The sequence below is a fragment of the Mustelus asterias genome, chromosome 6, assembly GCF_964213995.1.
Source record: "Mustelus asterias chromosome 6, sMusAst1.hap1.1, whole genome shotgun sequence".
NCBI classification, from domain to species: domain Eukaryota; kingdom Metazoa; phylum Chordata; class Chondrichthyes; order Carcharhiniformes; family Triakidae; genus Mustelus; species Mustelus asterias.
Genome location: NC_135806.1, coordinates 110,978,525 through 110,996,074, shown reverse-complemented (window position 1 = coordinate 110,996,074; position 17,550 = coordinate 110,978,525). Strand labels below are relative to the sequence as shown.

General features: G+C 41.2%; 1 protein-coding gene across 13 annotated transcripts in view; it reads left to right on the top strand.

The window, feature by feature from the left end:
- The window catches only part of LOC144495074 (ceramide transfer protein), a 166,026-nt gene that overhangs the window by 26,860 nt on the left and 121,616 nt on the right, over positions 1 to 17,550 (top strand). For all 13 annotated transcript variants that reach the window (XR_013498209.1, XR_013498211.1, XR_013498210.1 and 10 more), the window contains exon 3: positions 8,936 to 9,052. Coding sequence is in view for 10 of the 13 variants with exons in the window: in XM_078214927.1 (XP_078071053.1) it covers positions 8,936 to 9,052 (117 nt within the window). In the remaining 3 variants the exon portion in view is untranslated. The remainder of the gene's footprint in view (positions 1 to 8,935; positions 9,053 to 17,550) is intronic.

Genomic DNA, 17,550 nt, shown 5'->3' with positions numbered 1-17,550 from the left:
TTAGTTTGACTTCTGAAATTGATAGAGTAGAATTTCCACATCAGCATTTAGTACTTAATCTTATTTCTAATGGAAGGCACACTCCCTCCTGTGACTGACTCTCTCTCTCTCTCTTTCAGTTTTTCTCCTCTTATTTCAGGGGATGTGGGTGTCACCTGCAAGACCAGCATTTATTGCCCTTGAGAAGGTGGTGGTGAGCCACCTTCTTGGATCGTAGCAGCCCGTGCGATATCAGTATTCCCACAGTGCTGTTAAGGAGGGAGCTCCAGGATTTTTGACCAGTGACAGTGAAGGAATGTCAGGTGTTGGTGTTCCCTTGCATCTGCTGTCTTGTCCTTTGAGCTAATAGAGGTTACGGGTTTGGAAGGTGCTGTTGAGGAGCCTTGGTGAATTCTTGCAGAACATTTTGTAAATGGTATATAACGCTGCCACCGTGCATCGAGGTGGAGGGAGTGAATGTTGAAGGTGGTGGGTGGGATGCTAATAAAGCAGGTTGCTTTGGTCCTGGATGGTGTCAAGTTTCTTGAGTGTTTTTGGAGCTGCACTCATCCAGGCCAGTGGAGAGTATTCCATGATACTCCTGACTTGTGCCTCACGCATGGTGGGCATGCTTCTGGGAGTCAGGGGATGAGTTATTCTCTGTAGAATTTCCAGCCTCTGATTTGCTCTTGTAGCCACAATATATGGCTGGTTCACTTTCTGGTCAATGTTACCCGGGATGTTGATAGTAGGGTATCCAACAATTGGAATGCCTTTGAATTAAGGGGAGATGGTTGGATTCTCTCTTGTTGTAGATGGCCATTGCCTGGCACTTGCAGGGCACAAATATTACTTGCCACTTATCAGCCCAAACCTGAATTTTGTCAAGGTCTTGCTGCACATGGGAACAGATTGCGTCAGTCCACATTTATCCATGTTTATCTCTTCTAAAGTGGAGAATTCTATCCTTTTTCTTTTGATGGCATTGAAAAATGCTGAGTATTTTTCCACAGGAGATGGAATACCTTGAGATGGTATTGTTGTATTCGCCATTTCTTGTATGAGTTACTATGTTCTAGAGGGATAGTTAAGTATTGCTGCAGACCTACTATATCTCCCCGAGTAGGGGGTTGTTGAAAGCTGATCAGGGAATCGGGGCTTTTTTTCCCTTTTCCCTACCAAGTTGTGTGCACTGCAGCCAATTGTACTATCTCTACTGCAAGCCTAGCTGAGGTAAATTAATCTGACTCATTCCTGTCTAGAAAACAGCTAGAATAAATTGGTTTCAAAATAATTGAGGGTTTTTAATTCTCTGCCTTCTCATTTCATGTGGACTAGCTGTGGAACGTTGGCTGGGCACATATGTGGCATTGTAACATCATGGTGTTGCATAGTATCACATGAATGCCATCATTGTCATTAATCTTGCTGCTGCCATTGAAGCAGCATAATTATTTGGGTATAGGAGATTCTGGCAGGAAGACCCCAAATGAGTTGTTTATAAATCTGGTAGGTTTATTTTGATGTGGCCATCAGCTCTCTTAGAATAAGCAAAATACTGCTGATGCTGGAATCTGAATCAAGAAGAGAGGACGCCTGAAAAGCTCAGCAGGTTTGCCAGCATCTATTAGTAGAGAAGCAGTTAACATTTCGAGTCCTTTGACTCTTCATCAGAACTGAAGGGAGGGAGAGCGTGTTAGAACTGTAGAAACTACAACAAAAAGTAGCAACAAGACAGGTGTGCGGAAGGGGTGGGGTTTGTATCGAGGCAATACACGTATGGGATATTTTTTTAAAAGCGGAGGGGGGTTTTAGGATGAAGGAGAAAGGTAAAAAATCTAAAGTTGCTGAACTCGATATCAAGTCCCGAGGGCTGCAATGTGCCCAAACGGAAGATGAGATGCTGCTCCTCCAGCTTGCGATGGGTTTCACTGGAGAATTGCAGCAGGCCAAGGATGGACATGTGAGCACAAGATCAAGGTGCTGAGTTAAAATGGCACGTAACAGGTAGATTGGGGTCATGCTTGCGGACTGACAAAGGTGTTCTGCAAAGCAGTCACCCAGTCTGCGTTTAGTCTCCCCACTGCAGAGGAGTTTACCCTGTTAACCATAGGAGGGGGGGCCTCGGTTAAGGGAAAAAGCAGACATGTCAGGAGCACCATTTTCGAATGTGACTTCATCAGAACAGATGTGATGGAGGAAGAGAAACTGGGAGAATGGGATGGAGACCTTACAGGGAGCAGGGTGTGAGGACCTGTAGTCGAGGTACCGATGGGAGTGGGTGGGTTTGTAATGAATATCGGTGGTCAGAAATTGAGACACAGAGGTCAAGGAAGGGAAGTGTCAGAGATGGACCATGTAAGGGTGAGAGAGGGGTGGAAATTGGAAACAAAATTGATAATTTTTTCCAGGTCCTGACAAGAGCATGAAGTGGCACTGATCGTCATCGATGTAATGGAAAAGGAGTTGCAGGAGTGGGCCTGAGTGGGATTGAAACAAAGTGTTCCACATAATCCATGAAAAGACAGGCATAACTGGGGCCCATGTGGATATTTATAGCCACACCTTTTGTTGGCAGCAAGTGAGACTTTGATTTGATTTATTATTGTCACATGTATCAACATAGTGAAAAGTATTGGTTCTTGCGTGCTATACAGACACAACATACCGTTCATAGAGAAGGAAACGAGAAGTGCAGAATGTAGTGTTACAGTCATAGCTAGGGTTTAGAGAAAGATCAACTTAATGCAAGGTAAATCCATTCAAAAGTCTGACAGTAGCAGGGAAGAAGCTGTTCTTGAATCGGTTGGTACGTGACCTCAGACTTTTGTATCTTTTTCCTGAAGGTGGAAGAGAATGTCTGGGCTGCATGAGTCCTTAATTATGCTGGCTGCTTTGCCAAGGCAGCGGCAAATGTAGACAGAATCAATGGATGGGAGGCTGGTTTGCATGATGAATTGGGCTACATTCATGACCTTTTGTAGTTACTTGCGGTCTGGGGCAGAGCAGAAGCCATCCAAGCTGTGATACAACCAGAAAGAATGCTTTCTATGGTGCATTTGTAAAAGTTGGTGAGAGTTGTAGCTGACATGCCAAATTTCCTTAGTCTTCTGAGAAAGTAGAGGTGTTGGTGGGCTTTCTTAACTATAATGTCGACATGGGGGGACCAGGACAGGTTGGTGATCTGGACACCTAAAAACTTGAAGCTCTCGACCCTTTCTACTTCGTCCCTGTTGATGTAGACAGGGGCATGTTCTTCTCTACGCTTCCTAAAGTCGATGACAATCTCCTTCATTTTGTTGACATTGAGGGAGAGATTATTGTTGCCGCACCAGTTCACCAGATTCTCTATCTCATTCCTGTACTCTGTCTCGTCATTGTTTGAGATCCGACCCACTACGGTGGTGTCGTCAGCAAACCTAAAAATCAAATTATAGGGGAATTTGGCTACACAGTCATGAGGAGTATAGTAGGGGGCTGAGAACGCAGCCTTGTTGGGCACCGGTGTTGAGGATGATCGTGGAGGAGGTGTTGTTGCCTATCCTTACTGATTGTGGTCTGTGAGTTAGGAAGTTCAGGATCCAGTCGCAGAGGGAGATGCCGAGGCCCAGGCCACAGGGTTTGGAGATGTGTTTCATGGGAATAATAGTGTTGAATAGTCAATAAATAGGACCCTGACATAGACAGGTTAAAGGAGAAATTGAGTGACAGAACAAATTCAGCCAGTGATGGTGGAGTACGGGAATTGTTTGAGATTTGTGTTATGAGAATTGTCAGCTAAAGATCAATACATAAGCATCATAAAATACACAACGTTTTTGTCTGATGCGTGTGACAAGCTTGAGATCCTGAGATATATTAATCAGTAAGCCCATCTTTATTCAACTCAGTACAGATTATTTTGCTTATTTGTTAGTTTACCTAAAACTGAATGAGTCCCTCTGCACTCAAATGTCTCCTTTGTATCTTGATTAGAATCTGCTACGGTGCTCACGATATAACTTATCTAGGGACTGATGCTTATTGTAAAGAAAATAGTCAAGCCAATTCTGTCAACAACCAGTGATTATTCAAGTGTTCAATGTGTATCAGAATATTACTGTACAACCTCACAATCAAATCAAGGGAGCTCTGGCGTTGAAGGCTCTAAGTATCTGAAGTAGCTATGGGTATGCTTTTCTTTGTGTTTGCACTGAGCGGTCTTTTTATCAAAGTAACATACAGGGTCTTATTGTTTTATAAGAAAAAGTCTGAATATTAAGCGGGTTTGAATGGTAAAAGTCAAGCAGGGTTTGAACAATAAAAAGATAGGATTGTTTAGATTTAGCTCCAACTCAAGCAAGAGTTGAACTGAACAGGAAGGGAAGGTTGCATAATTCAAAAAAGACCAGGAAGCAGGTTTAGATGTCCACTAATCTGGATTTCAATTATATGCTATGTAAATGCAAGTTCTTTTGTTTTCACTGCATTACTGAATTTTAGTGCGGATTAAGTTTAGTTTCAAATCAAATCTGGTTAGTTAACGTGTTACTAATTTAGAAGGTTTCAGATCGAGTCAGCCAACTTCCGATTGGGGAAATTGGACTGGCAGAATTTTAGATCATTGCATCTTTAAACTTTTTTCAAACCGAATTACCATTTCATATGCTACCAAAATGTATGGGCTGCCCTACTGCTTGTGATAATCTATTAATACTCCCTTAGTGTTTTGATGATTGGTTAAAATATAGTCTCATGAAATTCTGAGAACGACCTATCTTTTGATTCAACAGTTTGAGGCAAGTGTCTTTCCTCCTCTCTATGAATCGGGCAGCACAGTGGTTAACACTACTGCCTCTCAGCACCAGGGACCCGGGTTCGATTCCCGGCTTGGGTCATTCTGTATGGAGTCTGCACGTTCTCCCTGTGTCTGCGTGGGTTTCCTCTGGATGCTCTGGTTCCCTCCCACAATCGGAAAGATGTCCTAGCTAGATGCATTGGCCATGCTAAATTCTCCCTGTATACCTGTGGGAATAGAGGGATATTGTCCCCGGAAGGGTAGGGGGTTTTAGTTCAGTCGGGCAGCATGGTCGGTGCAGGCTTGGAGGGTCGAAGGGGCTGTTCCTGTGCTGTAATTTTCTTTGTTCTACCCGAACAGGCGCCGGAATGTGGCGACTTGGGGATTTTCACAGTAACTTTATTGCAGTGTTAATGTAAGCCTGTTTGTAACACTAATAAATAAACTTTAAAACTTTAACTTATGAATTAGTTCTACTTCTCTGCACTTCCCCTTCAAATATTGACCCAATTTTGTTGTAACAGTTAACATTAAACTACTTCCACTGCCCTTTCAGACCATGCATCCAAGTTTGTAACCATTTTCTGTGTAAAATATCTTTCTCATGTTGTCTCTGGTTCTTTTGCCAATTACCCAACTATTCTGCCATTGGAACAGTTTCTCCTCATGCATTCCATTATGACCCTTAATGATTTTGAACACCTAACAAATCTGTGCTCTATGGAGAACTGCCCCAATTTCTTATGCCTTCCCATGAAAGTAATGCCCTTCATCTGTGGGTAGCATTCCAGTGAATGTGATGCTGAGGTTTTCCTAATTAGCATACAAACCTGTGATTTGTTTGTTTTCAGCTTTCAAGTTCCAGCTTTTATGTATTGTACTTAAAAGATGTATGTTGGCGATTTCCCTTTGGAAGTTCAGATATTCCAGTGGTTCAGAAAAGTGTATTAATCTTTTTAATCTCAGAATTAGAGACTTTAAAATGAAGTCATGATTAAAAATGCTATAAATGGCAGCCATGAACAAATATTTATTTGAACTATATTGCATTGAGCCATTGTAACCTGTGAAACCTCTAAAGGTGAATGGTTGTAATACAGCTTTTTGATAGCTGACAAACTACAAATGGAAGTGGACTGCACTGGCATAAAATATCATGCTCATTTTCAGGCTGTTGGTTATGCCATTCTTGCAAAGTCTTGCTGCTGATTTCTGTGGGATTACAATTGCTAATGTCCTTGTGTTTGGCAGGTGATGTGGTGTACTGCTGCAGCCATATAACAGTTTTGAGAGAAGTGGCTCCTGCTTGCTTTGAGAAGTAGTCAATTCTTACCGTTTTGATCTACAAATGTACTTATTGTACAAAATGTGTTTCAGGTTTTAAGTGACTAATGTAATTTATGATTGTTTATTTAAAAGTTTCAGCCTTGCATCATTGTATCTGGGGCAAGTGAGGGATTAAAATATTGTAAGCCATTTTAGAAACATACAAAATAGGATCAGGAGTAGGCCATTCAGCCCCTTCTGCCCTCTGCCATTCAATATGATCATGGCTGATCCTGTATCTCAGTGCCAAACTCCTGCACTCTCCCCATACACCATGATGTCTTTAGAGTCTATTTCCTCCTTAAATATATTTATTGACTTGGTCTCCAAAGCCTCCTATGTTAGGGAATTCCATAAATTCACCATCCTCTGAGTGAAGATGTTTCTCATCTCAGTCCTAAATGGCCTACCCATTTTTTAGTGTCTCAACGAGAGACCCTCAATCTTCTAAATTCCAGTGAATACAGGCCCACTTGACCCAATCTCTCTTCTTGCAACAGTCAAAGAACAAAGAACAGTACAGCACAGGAAACAGGCCCTTCGGTCCTCCAAGCCTGTGCCGCTCATTGGTCCAACTAGACCATTCGTTTGTGTCCCTCCGTTCCCAGACTGCTCATGTGACTATCCAGGTAAGTCTTAAACGATGCCAGCGTGTCTGCCTCCACCACCCTACTTGGCAGCGCATTCCAGGCCCCCACCACTCTGTAAAAAAAATCCCTCTGATATCTGAGTTGTACCTCGCCCCTCTCTCCTTGAGCCTGTGACCCCTCGTGATCGTCACCTCCAACCTGGGAAAAAGCTTCCTACTGTTCACCCTATCTATACCCTTCGAAATGTTGTACACCTCTATTAGGTCTCCCCTCATTCTCCGTCTTTCCAGGGAGAACACGCCCAGTTTACCCAATCTCTCCTCATAGCTAAGACCCTCCAAACCAGGCAACATCCTGGTAAACCTTCTCTGCACTCTCTCTAAAGCCTCCACGTCCTTCTGGTAGTGCGGCGACCAGAACTGGACGCAGTACTCCAAATGTGGCCTAACCAGCGTTCTATATAGCTGCAACATCAGACTCCAGTTTTTATACTCTATACCCCGTCCTATAAAGGCAAGCATACCATATGCCTTCTTCACCACCACCTCCACCTGTGCTGCCACCTTCAAGGATTTGTGGACTTGCACACCTAGGTCCCTCTGTGTTTCTATACTCTTGATGGCTCTGCCATTTATTGTACAACTCCCCCCTACATTGTTCTTCCAAAATGCAGTCCTGCCATCCCAAGAATCAGTCTGGTGAAACTTCGCTGCACTCCTCCTATGACAAATATATCTTTTCTTAAGCTAAGACCACCAAAGCTGCGCACAATATCTCGGTGTGATCTCACCAAGGCCCTATACAGATGCAGTGAGTTTTCTCAAGTCCTCTTTCAATGAAGGCAAACATATCATTGGTTTTCCTAACTGCTTGCTGTACCTACATGTTTGCTTTCATTATGTCTATTACCTTTCCAGCAAAAAAAGTGCTGTGGAACATGTTTAATTGATTTGGGGAATTTGAATATTTGTAAGATTTCTTACAAAGCCCTATAAGTATGATTTTTTAAAAAAAAATCTTGTATTGTGGTAGTATCAAAGGGATTATGTTTCTTTAGACTAGTGGACAAATTTCAAAGTGCATTGACTGGAAGTTAGTCTTGATTCTTGTTCATCACCAACGCAGGAATCTTTTTCTGGGACTTTATTTGGTGCCTCCAAATAGTGGTACAAAATTACTGCAATTGCTCCGACAACGAATCACATTACGTTAATGCACAATGTATTAAAATTGTCATTAAGTAGTTATTGAAGTTCTTCCCTTGCCAATCTTGTAAATCTGTATGTTAGTCTGAAACCTGTCACAGGCAGCAGGCCAAATTGATTCTGTTTTCTCTTCCTGTGCCAGAACCTCTTTGTTTGTATTTGAAACTTTTATTGAAGAGATGCCTCTCTCAGGACACTTTACTCATTCTCTTCACCGCATACTTTGGCGTTGGGATTGGTGATCCTGATTGCAAGTTGGACTGCCCTCTCTACAATTAGTTATTCATGGTTCAAATTAAGAACTGGAATGAAGAGAAACTTAATCAAAACCAGAATTATAGCACTGCATGGTGATTGGTGTTAATAAGCCAATATATTGTGAGTCTTGTGACTCTGGATTGATGAAAACTAATTATAGAGCCAAGATTTAAGATTTGTGTTCATACAGACTTTTGGTTGGGCGTGAGGTCTAAATAGTTTAAACTAATAATCTATCCTTCCATTCAAACATATATCGGTTCAGTAATTTCCATTTTTTTCCTTTTGTACCATATGATCTCTACTTTAAATGTTTTTTCACTGAATACTTAATGGGCTGGCTTGCATTCAATTCAACCAAGAATATCTTGTCTCCATTGAGTTGCTGCACCATGTAGTCTGCTCAATTATGTGCTTTGTACAATTAAATTATATTATAGATATGTATACATAGAGTCAATCCTGATAATTAATGGAATTATTTTCCTTCACATAGTTGAAACTGCAACTATCTTAAACCAAATAGAGGGTGCGGGAATGGTTCTGGAGACGGGATATGTAGGCATACAAAGCGAAAGGATATGGCAGGTATTGTAAGGCTGCTATTTACGTAATACCCTGTGATAGGAAGGGACAATGTGTATAAACATATAAAAACAACAGCAAACAGGGTCAAAGGGGGGCAAATGGTAAAAAGCAAAATTGATGCTTCTCCTCTGTTAACTATCTCACTTGAAACCTGCATGCTCCTTTGTTAATCCATATCCGTTCTCATGCCCTGTCAATTTTTTTCTCCACAGCCCCATGAATTTGATGAATGTCGCTTTGATATCAGTGTGAATGACAGTGTGTGGTACCTCCGTGCTCAAGGCCCAGAACACAGACAGCAATGGATCGAGGCTATTGAACAACACAAGGTAAAATGAGAATTCAGATGTTTTAATCAGAGATTTAATATGTTGAATTAAAAGTAAGGTTGGTGGCAGATTTCAAATGTTTAGCTAAAACTTTACTCAACTTAGTATTTGTGGGGCTCTTAGCCCCCCCGCGCCCGCGCGGACGCATGCACGCACGCACACCTGTGTTGAAGGGGCTGAAGTACAATGTCAACTTTGAATGCATTTCAACAGTCCAGAAAGTGACAATTTAATGAAGCAGGTCCGACAAGTTGAATTTTTAGTTGATTGATGTAGCAGTGCCTTCTGGTTACTTAACTATAACTCTTAGAGTTGTGATCTAAATACAAGCTGTTACATGTGACTCTTCTCTATAAGGAACTGGGTGTCTCAAGTTTCACCAGAAGAATTAAAAATACAAAAGTGAAAGAGATAAACCAGGATGTTGTATGGTTTGGAGGATATGGACTATGAAGAAAGGTTGAGAAAACTTGGATTGTTTTCATTGGCGCGTCAGAGGATGAGGTTTACAAGATTATGACAGGCTTGGATACAGTGGATTGTCAGAGTCAATTACTTGGGGGCATAGTTTGAAAGAGAGGGGGAAAGTTTGAAAGAGATGTAAGGGGCAAGTTTTTCACAGAGGGTGGTGAATGCTTGGAGTGTGCTGCCGGAGGAGGTAGTGGAAGCAGATTCTATAACAACGTTCAAGAGGCATCTGGATAGATACATGAATAGGCAGGGAATAGAGGTACATGGACCACGTAGAAGCAAGAAAATATTAGAGGTATCTGTGTCGGCACAGACTTGATGGGCCGAAGGGCCTGTTCCTGTGCTGTACCGTTCTTCGTTAGTTGGGGAGAAGGAAGAAGTGGAAAAAAGACATTTAAAAAGGAAGTAGTATGTCTACCATCCGTTTCATGATCGAAGTTGAAGTAGTTGTATGTCAACTGCTCCTAACGCTACACCAAGCGTTGTACAGAGGTCTGCAATGGGTCTACTCATATTTACTATGTTGTTATTATGTTGTTACTATGTTATGAATTGAGAAAACCGTAATGCAAGCTGATAGCAAATTGAGGTGTTTAGAAATATATGAATAGATTTGTGATGGAATTCAAGAAGGCCAACCTGTGACAACTTGGTGTAGAAAATGTGATTTCATGAATTTTTAAAAAATTCATGTGGGTGTCGCTGGCTAGGTCAACATTTATTGCCCATCCCTAATTGCCCTTGAAAAGGTTGTGATGAGCTGCCTTCTTTGAACTGTTCTACGGGAGTAGAGAAATACAGCATTAACATTAAAATTTTAGATGTTGAGCAACAGAGGGATCAGTATGAATTTGTATGGTTTATTATTTATAAGCATATATTACTAAAGCAAAGAGGTAATGTTGAACTTGTAAAAGACCATTGTTAGGCTGCAGCAGAGTGTGCTGTCATATTCTCTGCTTTTTAGCTAGGGATATCTTTCGTCTAATCTCTTGTTTGGCTTTAGACTTGTTTAACAGCATCTGTGGAGAGAGAACAGAGCTAATGTTTCAAGTCTGGATGACTCTTCATCAGAGCTCATATATGTGAGATATATGACTCTTCATCAGAGTGCAGATGTGTTACCCGAGTCTTGCTTTCAGAAATAGATCTCGGGGTGCTTGAATTTATGGCAATAACTTGTGGAAAAGCATGCAAGAGAATCAAACTTTCCTGTTTCAATGACAAATAAGAAGAAGAAAAAGCAGTTTTAGCACATAAGAAAAGAAGACTTTATCATTCACTTTCTCATAACTGCTGCTATAATTGTTCAAAAGGTATAGGAGATGGATAGATCACATCCACATGGGGCTGGGGAGAATGGCAGGCAAGAAAAGATTTCAAGAGGGATTGGGCAAGGGAGCTACGTAAAGGAGATATACTCTGTATCCTGTCTCCCAACCAGTTTTCTATCCATCTCAATACACCACCCCCAATCCCAACCAGTTTAATTTACATGCTAATCTTTTATGTGGAACCTTGTCGAAAGCCTTCTGAAAGTCCAAATAAACAACATCTACTAGCTCCCCCTCATCAACTCTACTGGTTATGTCCTTAACGAATACCAGTAGATTTGTCAAGTGTGATTTTCCTTCTGTAAATCCATGCTGACCCTGTCCGATCCTGCCACTGTTTTCCAAGTGTTAAATCCTTTATAATGGATTCTAGCATTTTCCCCACTCATGACATCAGGCTCACTGGTCCATAATTCCCAGTTTTCGCTCTATCTCGCTTTTTAAATTGCTTTTCAGATAAATGATTATGAAGGGTTTTCTATCCATCGAAGGGTAATTAGGCCATTAAATTTGATCTTTCTATATCAGAGTAGGAAGTTCAACCAGAATTCACGCTGTTTCTCATTTTATCAGAACCGGCCACAAAATCTATCCAGGAATAGTAACAGTTCTGACATTCTCTATGGGCTATTCAACTTTGCCACTGAACCTGAGCTGGTCCATTAATTTCAGTCTATACCAATCATCTCTCCCTGGTATGCCCAGTATGTACAGCTTTTAAAAGCTAGGCTAACTGCACAGGTTCTCCCTTTAGTCATGAATAATCTCAAACTTGAGGAAAATTCTTTACTTGAATATGATGTTCAGTGTAAATAACTTCTCTGATGCCCCTCAGAACCTGTGGGTGAATATGCTAGCTGGTTCCAACTTAGCTCTGTGGAGGATGGGTTATCAAGTTGAAGGCTCACACAAAGCACTGACTTGGAAATTCATTTTTTGTGACACCCATCTATAGTCAGGTTTGTGAAGAAATACCAAAGATCCTTTGACAGCACCTTCCAAACCCACGACCACTTCCATCTAGAAGGACAAGGGCAACAGATACATGGGAACACTACCACTTGGAGGTTCCCCTCCAAGTCACTCACCATTCTGACATGGAAATATATCACCGTTCCTTGGCAGTCACTGGGTCAAAATCCTGGAATTCCCTCCCCAACGGCATTCTGGGTCAACCCACAGCACGTGGACTGTAGTGATTCAAGAAGACAGCTCACCACCATCTATCTACTCAAAGGCAACTAGGGATGGGCAATAAATGCTGGCCAGCCAGTGACGCGCATGTCTCTCAAATGAATAGAAGAAAAACTTGGAATGATCACAGCATCTGATGCCCGGCTGGGGTTTGGGAGACTTGTTTCAGCTCAGTTTCTTGATCTTTCAGTGTTTAATCTTACACTTATTTTATGTTCTATGATTAGTAAAGAGGATATGAAATAAACACTGGAGGGACTTTGAAATTATTGAAGGGAAGTGGGGGACAAATTTAAAGTAAAGGATCAGTGCTTGAGTGGAAGGTGATATTGGGTCAAAAATGGGAGGAATAGTTGTAGGGATGCCCTCAAAAGAGGCAAAGAAAGGTTATAAAGCTAGCTAAATCTATGACCTCTCTGAAAGTGGCAGGCAGGAGAAATATTTGTAGGTTTTGAAGGGGATCATGTAGGGTTCTGCTTGCTGTTGGAGGTATTCTGATAGTGGGTTATTGAAATTGGGGAAGATAGTGAGGGAAGTGGGGGGAAAATTGGTGGTCGGGGAGATGATAACATGGATGGTGATATGCAAGAAAAAAAAGGTCAGTGACAAAAGATTGGACGAGGGCAGAGAATTTGGAGCATCGTGGAAGTCATTTGAGTGTAAGGTGTTGATTGTTCAAAAGGTATGGGAGGAGATAGATCACATCCACATGGGGCTGGGGAGAAAGGCAGACAAGAAAAGATTTCAGGAGGATTTGGGCAAGGGAGTACGTAAAGGAGGTAGTCTGAATCACTCTAGAACCAAACAGCACAAAATGCTGAAATATTCCTCAACAGGTGAGCCACCACCTGTTGAGAATGAAACAGAGTTAATATTTCAAGTTGATGATTGAACAGAAAGTTCTGATAGGTCATCGACCTGAAATGTTAATTCTGCCTCTCTTTCCACAGACGTTGCCTGACCTGCTGAATATTTTTAGAAATTTCTATTTTTACGTCGTATGTCTGGTAAATCTGTTTGATAGAGGAATGTTGCTTGGACGCATGGAATTATGCACTCAAATGGGTGGATGAGTGCCTTCCCCAGGTAGACTATGGTCTTTAAAGTGCCCGTATAAACAAAAATACTGAAACTTAATTTTATTGGTTAAAAATGATGAAACTGTAAAGCAAAATATTTTTTCAGCCTACTTTTTGTGAGCTGTTCACTCCCTTTGCCACGTATTATAAGCTAAGCTCAGTCATGGAACTATTTCTGTTAAATAAAAGGCCATTTTTTTTTTCAGATTTTCAAATTTGAATTTGCAATACTTTAAATTTGGTAGTTGCAAACCGCCAGCAATCTGAGTCATGGGATTTGAGGTGGGATGGTTATGGTAACTAGAATCTCAAGCAGTCCTTGTGGTACTGTGTAACTAAGCATTATCATACTATAATGGTAAATATTTTTGTTCTGACGAGTAACCTGTGCCTCAAACGTAATCTAATCACTCATTTGTGTTAGTCATCAAATGCTCTGTAGGAGTGGCAGTTCTCCTCTAGTTCTGGCACTGACTTTTCAGCTTTGTAATGGAAACTCCATGTAGAAGGGCAGCTTGATCCTGCTTAATGAACTTTTCCATGTGTTCTCAAACAGGAGTCCGTGGAAGATTTTAAGGGATCTGCCAATACTGAAGCAAAAGTAGTATATTTTTGTCTTAAAATATGACAGTACTTTTCTCAAATTATCACAGCCCCAAAGTGTACAGTGTGCATGGAAATTCAGGAGGTTGGTGGTATTATGCTTTACTCCATATTCTGGTGAAAGCTGGGGCATTTTGAATATATCTTGATTCTGGAGATGTGGACAGTGCTGGCATTTATACCCATCCCATGTTTCATGCTGAAAATGCAAAATTTAAGACATTATCGCATTGCAAATCCTTCATTGCTATGTAAGGTGTAATAGAACTTTTTCAATGGGAGTAAGATAAATGGCAAAACAAGAAGCGTCATCGTAAAAGCACATAATATACACCGAGCATGAATACATTATCAATTGTCCATCCACTTCAAACACAGTGATGAAACAGGACTGAAGAATTCAAGGAGGTGAAGGTGTGATCAAAAAGCATAAAGCCGCCATAAACCACTTCCAACATTCACTCCCACCACTACCAACCAACAGTGGCAGCAACGTGTGCCATCTACAAGATGCACTGCAGCAACTCACCAATGTTCCTTTGACAGCACTTTCCAAACCCAAAACCTCTACCATTGAGTAGGACAAGGGCAGCAGATGCATGAGAACACCAGTCTCTCACCATGTTGACTTGAAACCGAGAGTTACTTTTCTGGGTCAGAAACCTGAAACTCCCTTACTAACAGCACTGTAGGTGTGCCTACACCACATGGACTGCAGCGGCTCAAGAAGGCAGCTCACCATAACCTTCTCGGGTTAATTAGTGATGGGCAATAAAAATGCTGGCCTAGCTAATACACCCATGTGTCATGAAAGAATAAAAAAAAAATTAACACTGCAAAATTATGGAAAAGTCAGTTTTATTTGCACTGCAAGTGGAGATATTCCTCGATTGCAGTGTATAATTTGTGCACAAGTGCTGCCTAATAAATCTTTGAAGCTCTCAAATGACAGATATTTCGTGTTTGGCAATTGAATGTATAAGAGCAAGCAACATTTGCATTTTGTGCCGGTGTACAGAAAATGTAAACTTGCTACAGGGATCATAACTTGAGAAGCAAAAATGTTGGGAACCCCTGAGCTGTTCAATTCTTTGTGTGGTGCAGTGAATACACTGACAACTGAACAAGTATTCTGTTCTGAAGTCTATACACCAGGAGCTAAACTCTTTAAACCTAGTTATGTGAGACGATTTAAAAGGTGTGCACAATGATTGAACTAATTTTTGAAGAGTGTAACATCTTCAAAGGTAATCAAATGTTTAGGGTTCAGTTTTGCAATACAGGACCAAAACTAAAACATTGATATTGAAGCAGAAAGTAGAACTTCAAATTTGTTGGCAAGCCTATTATGTAGCACTTTATCAAACATCTTTTGGAAATTCATGAACGAGTTCAGCTTAATTTGTCTTTAACAAATTCATGCTGACTTTTTTGAATTAATCGACATTGTCTAAGTCAATACATTGTAAAAGAATCTCAGGAAGAGATACAAGAGATGTTAAAATATATTAATCATCTGTTATAAACAGGGAAAGGTTGGAGCAGTGGGAACGTAACTGGATTAATGGCTGGAATACCAGGCTAAAACTCTGGGGACATGGGTTCAAATAAATCGAACCTCAGCAGCTGGTGGAATTTAAAATCAATTAACAAAATCTGGAATTGAAATCTAGTCTCAGGAATGGTAGCCATGGAACTATCATTGATTGTTGTAGAAACCTATCTGGTTTACTAAAGTCCTTTGGACAAGCAAATCTGCCATGCTTAGCTGGCCTGGCCAACCATATCCATGTGGTTGACTCTAAGCCTCTGTTCAATTGGGACGGATAACAAATGCTGTATCTGCCAGGCACACCCGTGTCCTATGAAAGAATAAATTTAAAAGGTGTAATCAGAGGACTGACTGATGGCGAATATAACCCTTATATTTAAACGGGGGGCAGAATATGCCCAGGAAATTATAGACGAATCTGCTTGACATTGGAGGTGGGAAAATAATGAAATCCCTGCTAAAGGAGAGAATAGTAAGAAGTCTCACAACACCAGGTTAAAGTCCAACAGGTTTATTTGGTAGCAAATACCATAAGCTTTCGGAGCAATGCTCCTTCGTCAGATGGAGTGGTCTCTGTTCTCAAACAGGGCACAGACACAGAAATCAAATTACAGAATACTGATTAGAATGCAAATCTCTACAGCCAGCCAGGTCTTAAATGTACAGACAATGTGGGTGGAGGGAGCATTCAACACAGGTTAAAGAGATGTGTATTGTCTCTTTAACCTGTGTTGAATGCTCCCTCCACCCACATTGTCTGTACATTTAAGACCTGGCTGGCTGTAGAGATTTGCATTCTAATCAGTATTCTGTAATTTGATTTCTGTGTCTGTGCCCTGTTTGAGAACAGAGACCACTCCATCTGACGAAGGAGCATTGCTCCGAAAGCTTATGGTATTTGCTACCAAATAAACCTGTTGGACTTTAATCTGGTGTTGTGAGACTTCTTACTGTGCTTACCCCAGTCCAATGCCGGCATCTCCACATCAAAGGAGAGAATGGCAGACTATCTAGAAAAGAAAAATGTAATAATGAATAGTTTGCACAAAGTTCAAAAGTGAAAGTCTTGCTTGACCAAAACATAGATAGATGGCCCATGACCGACTAGTGAATAAGGTCAGGGAATGTGAAGTCAGGGGACAAGTGGGCAGAATGGATTGTGAGCTGGCTTCAAAATGGAAGCACAGTAAGAAGTCTCACAACACCAGGTTAAAGTCCAACAGGTTTATTTGGTAGCAAATACCATAAGCTTTCGGAGCAATGCTCCTTCGTCAGATGGAGTGGTCTCTGTTCTCTTTAACAGAACAGAGACCACTCCATCTGACGAAGGAGCATTGCTCCGAAAGCTTATGGTATTTGCTACCAAATAAACCTGTTGGACTTTAACCTGGTGTTGTGAGACTTCTTACTGTGCTTACCCCAGTCCAACGCCGGCATCTCCACTTCAAAATGGAAAGCAGAGAGAGGAGTGAGGGCAGAAGGTGGAAAGTGGTGTTCCAGAAGGATCCGTGCTGGGTCCAACCATTGCTGTTTACGTTTTGTACTTTGGAATCAAAATTTGCAGATTACACCAGGTTATAGGCGATAGTCAATACAGAGGAGACCTGCAACAATTTACAGGGCGACATTAATAAACTTGCAGACTGGGCAAATAATTGGCAAATTAAATTCAGCTTAGATGAATGTGAGGACAAAAGAGAAAATGCTTGAAAATCTCAGCTGGTCTGGCAGCATCTGTAAAGAGGGACAAGAGCCGACGTTTTGAGTCCAGATGACTCTTTGTCAAAGCCCTCTTTTGGTTTCAGATTCCAGCATCTGCAGTAATTTGCTTTTATTAAATGTGAGGACACTTTGGTACAAAGAACAAGAAGGTCACTTATTAATTGAAAGGTATGATTTGGATTGTGGTAAAGGAGCAAAGGGAATGGAGTGCAAATATATCGATCACTAAAAATTGCACCACAGGTTAATAAGATCTTAAAGAAAGTAAACCAATGCTCGATTTCATTTGTAGAGAGAAAATTGAGAAGTGGGGAAGTTATGCTAATCCTCTATTGAACCTTGGTCAGACCACACTTAAAAGTACTGCCATCAGTTCTGGTTGCAATATTAGAAAGCTAAAGTAAAAAGTAACGTCACCATAGTCCCAGATGACCATAGGCTGTGACTGGTGCTGATTTTAATCTGAGGATCACCACACTCCAGGCGAGGGGCAAGGTTGAGAAGATGGGTCTTCATGAGTAACCTCAGCTGGTAGGGGAATTG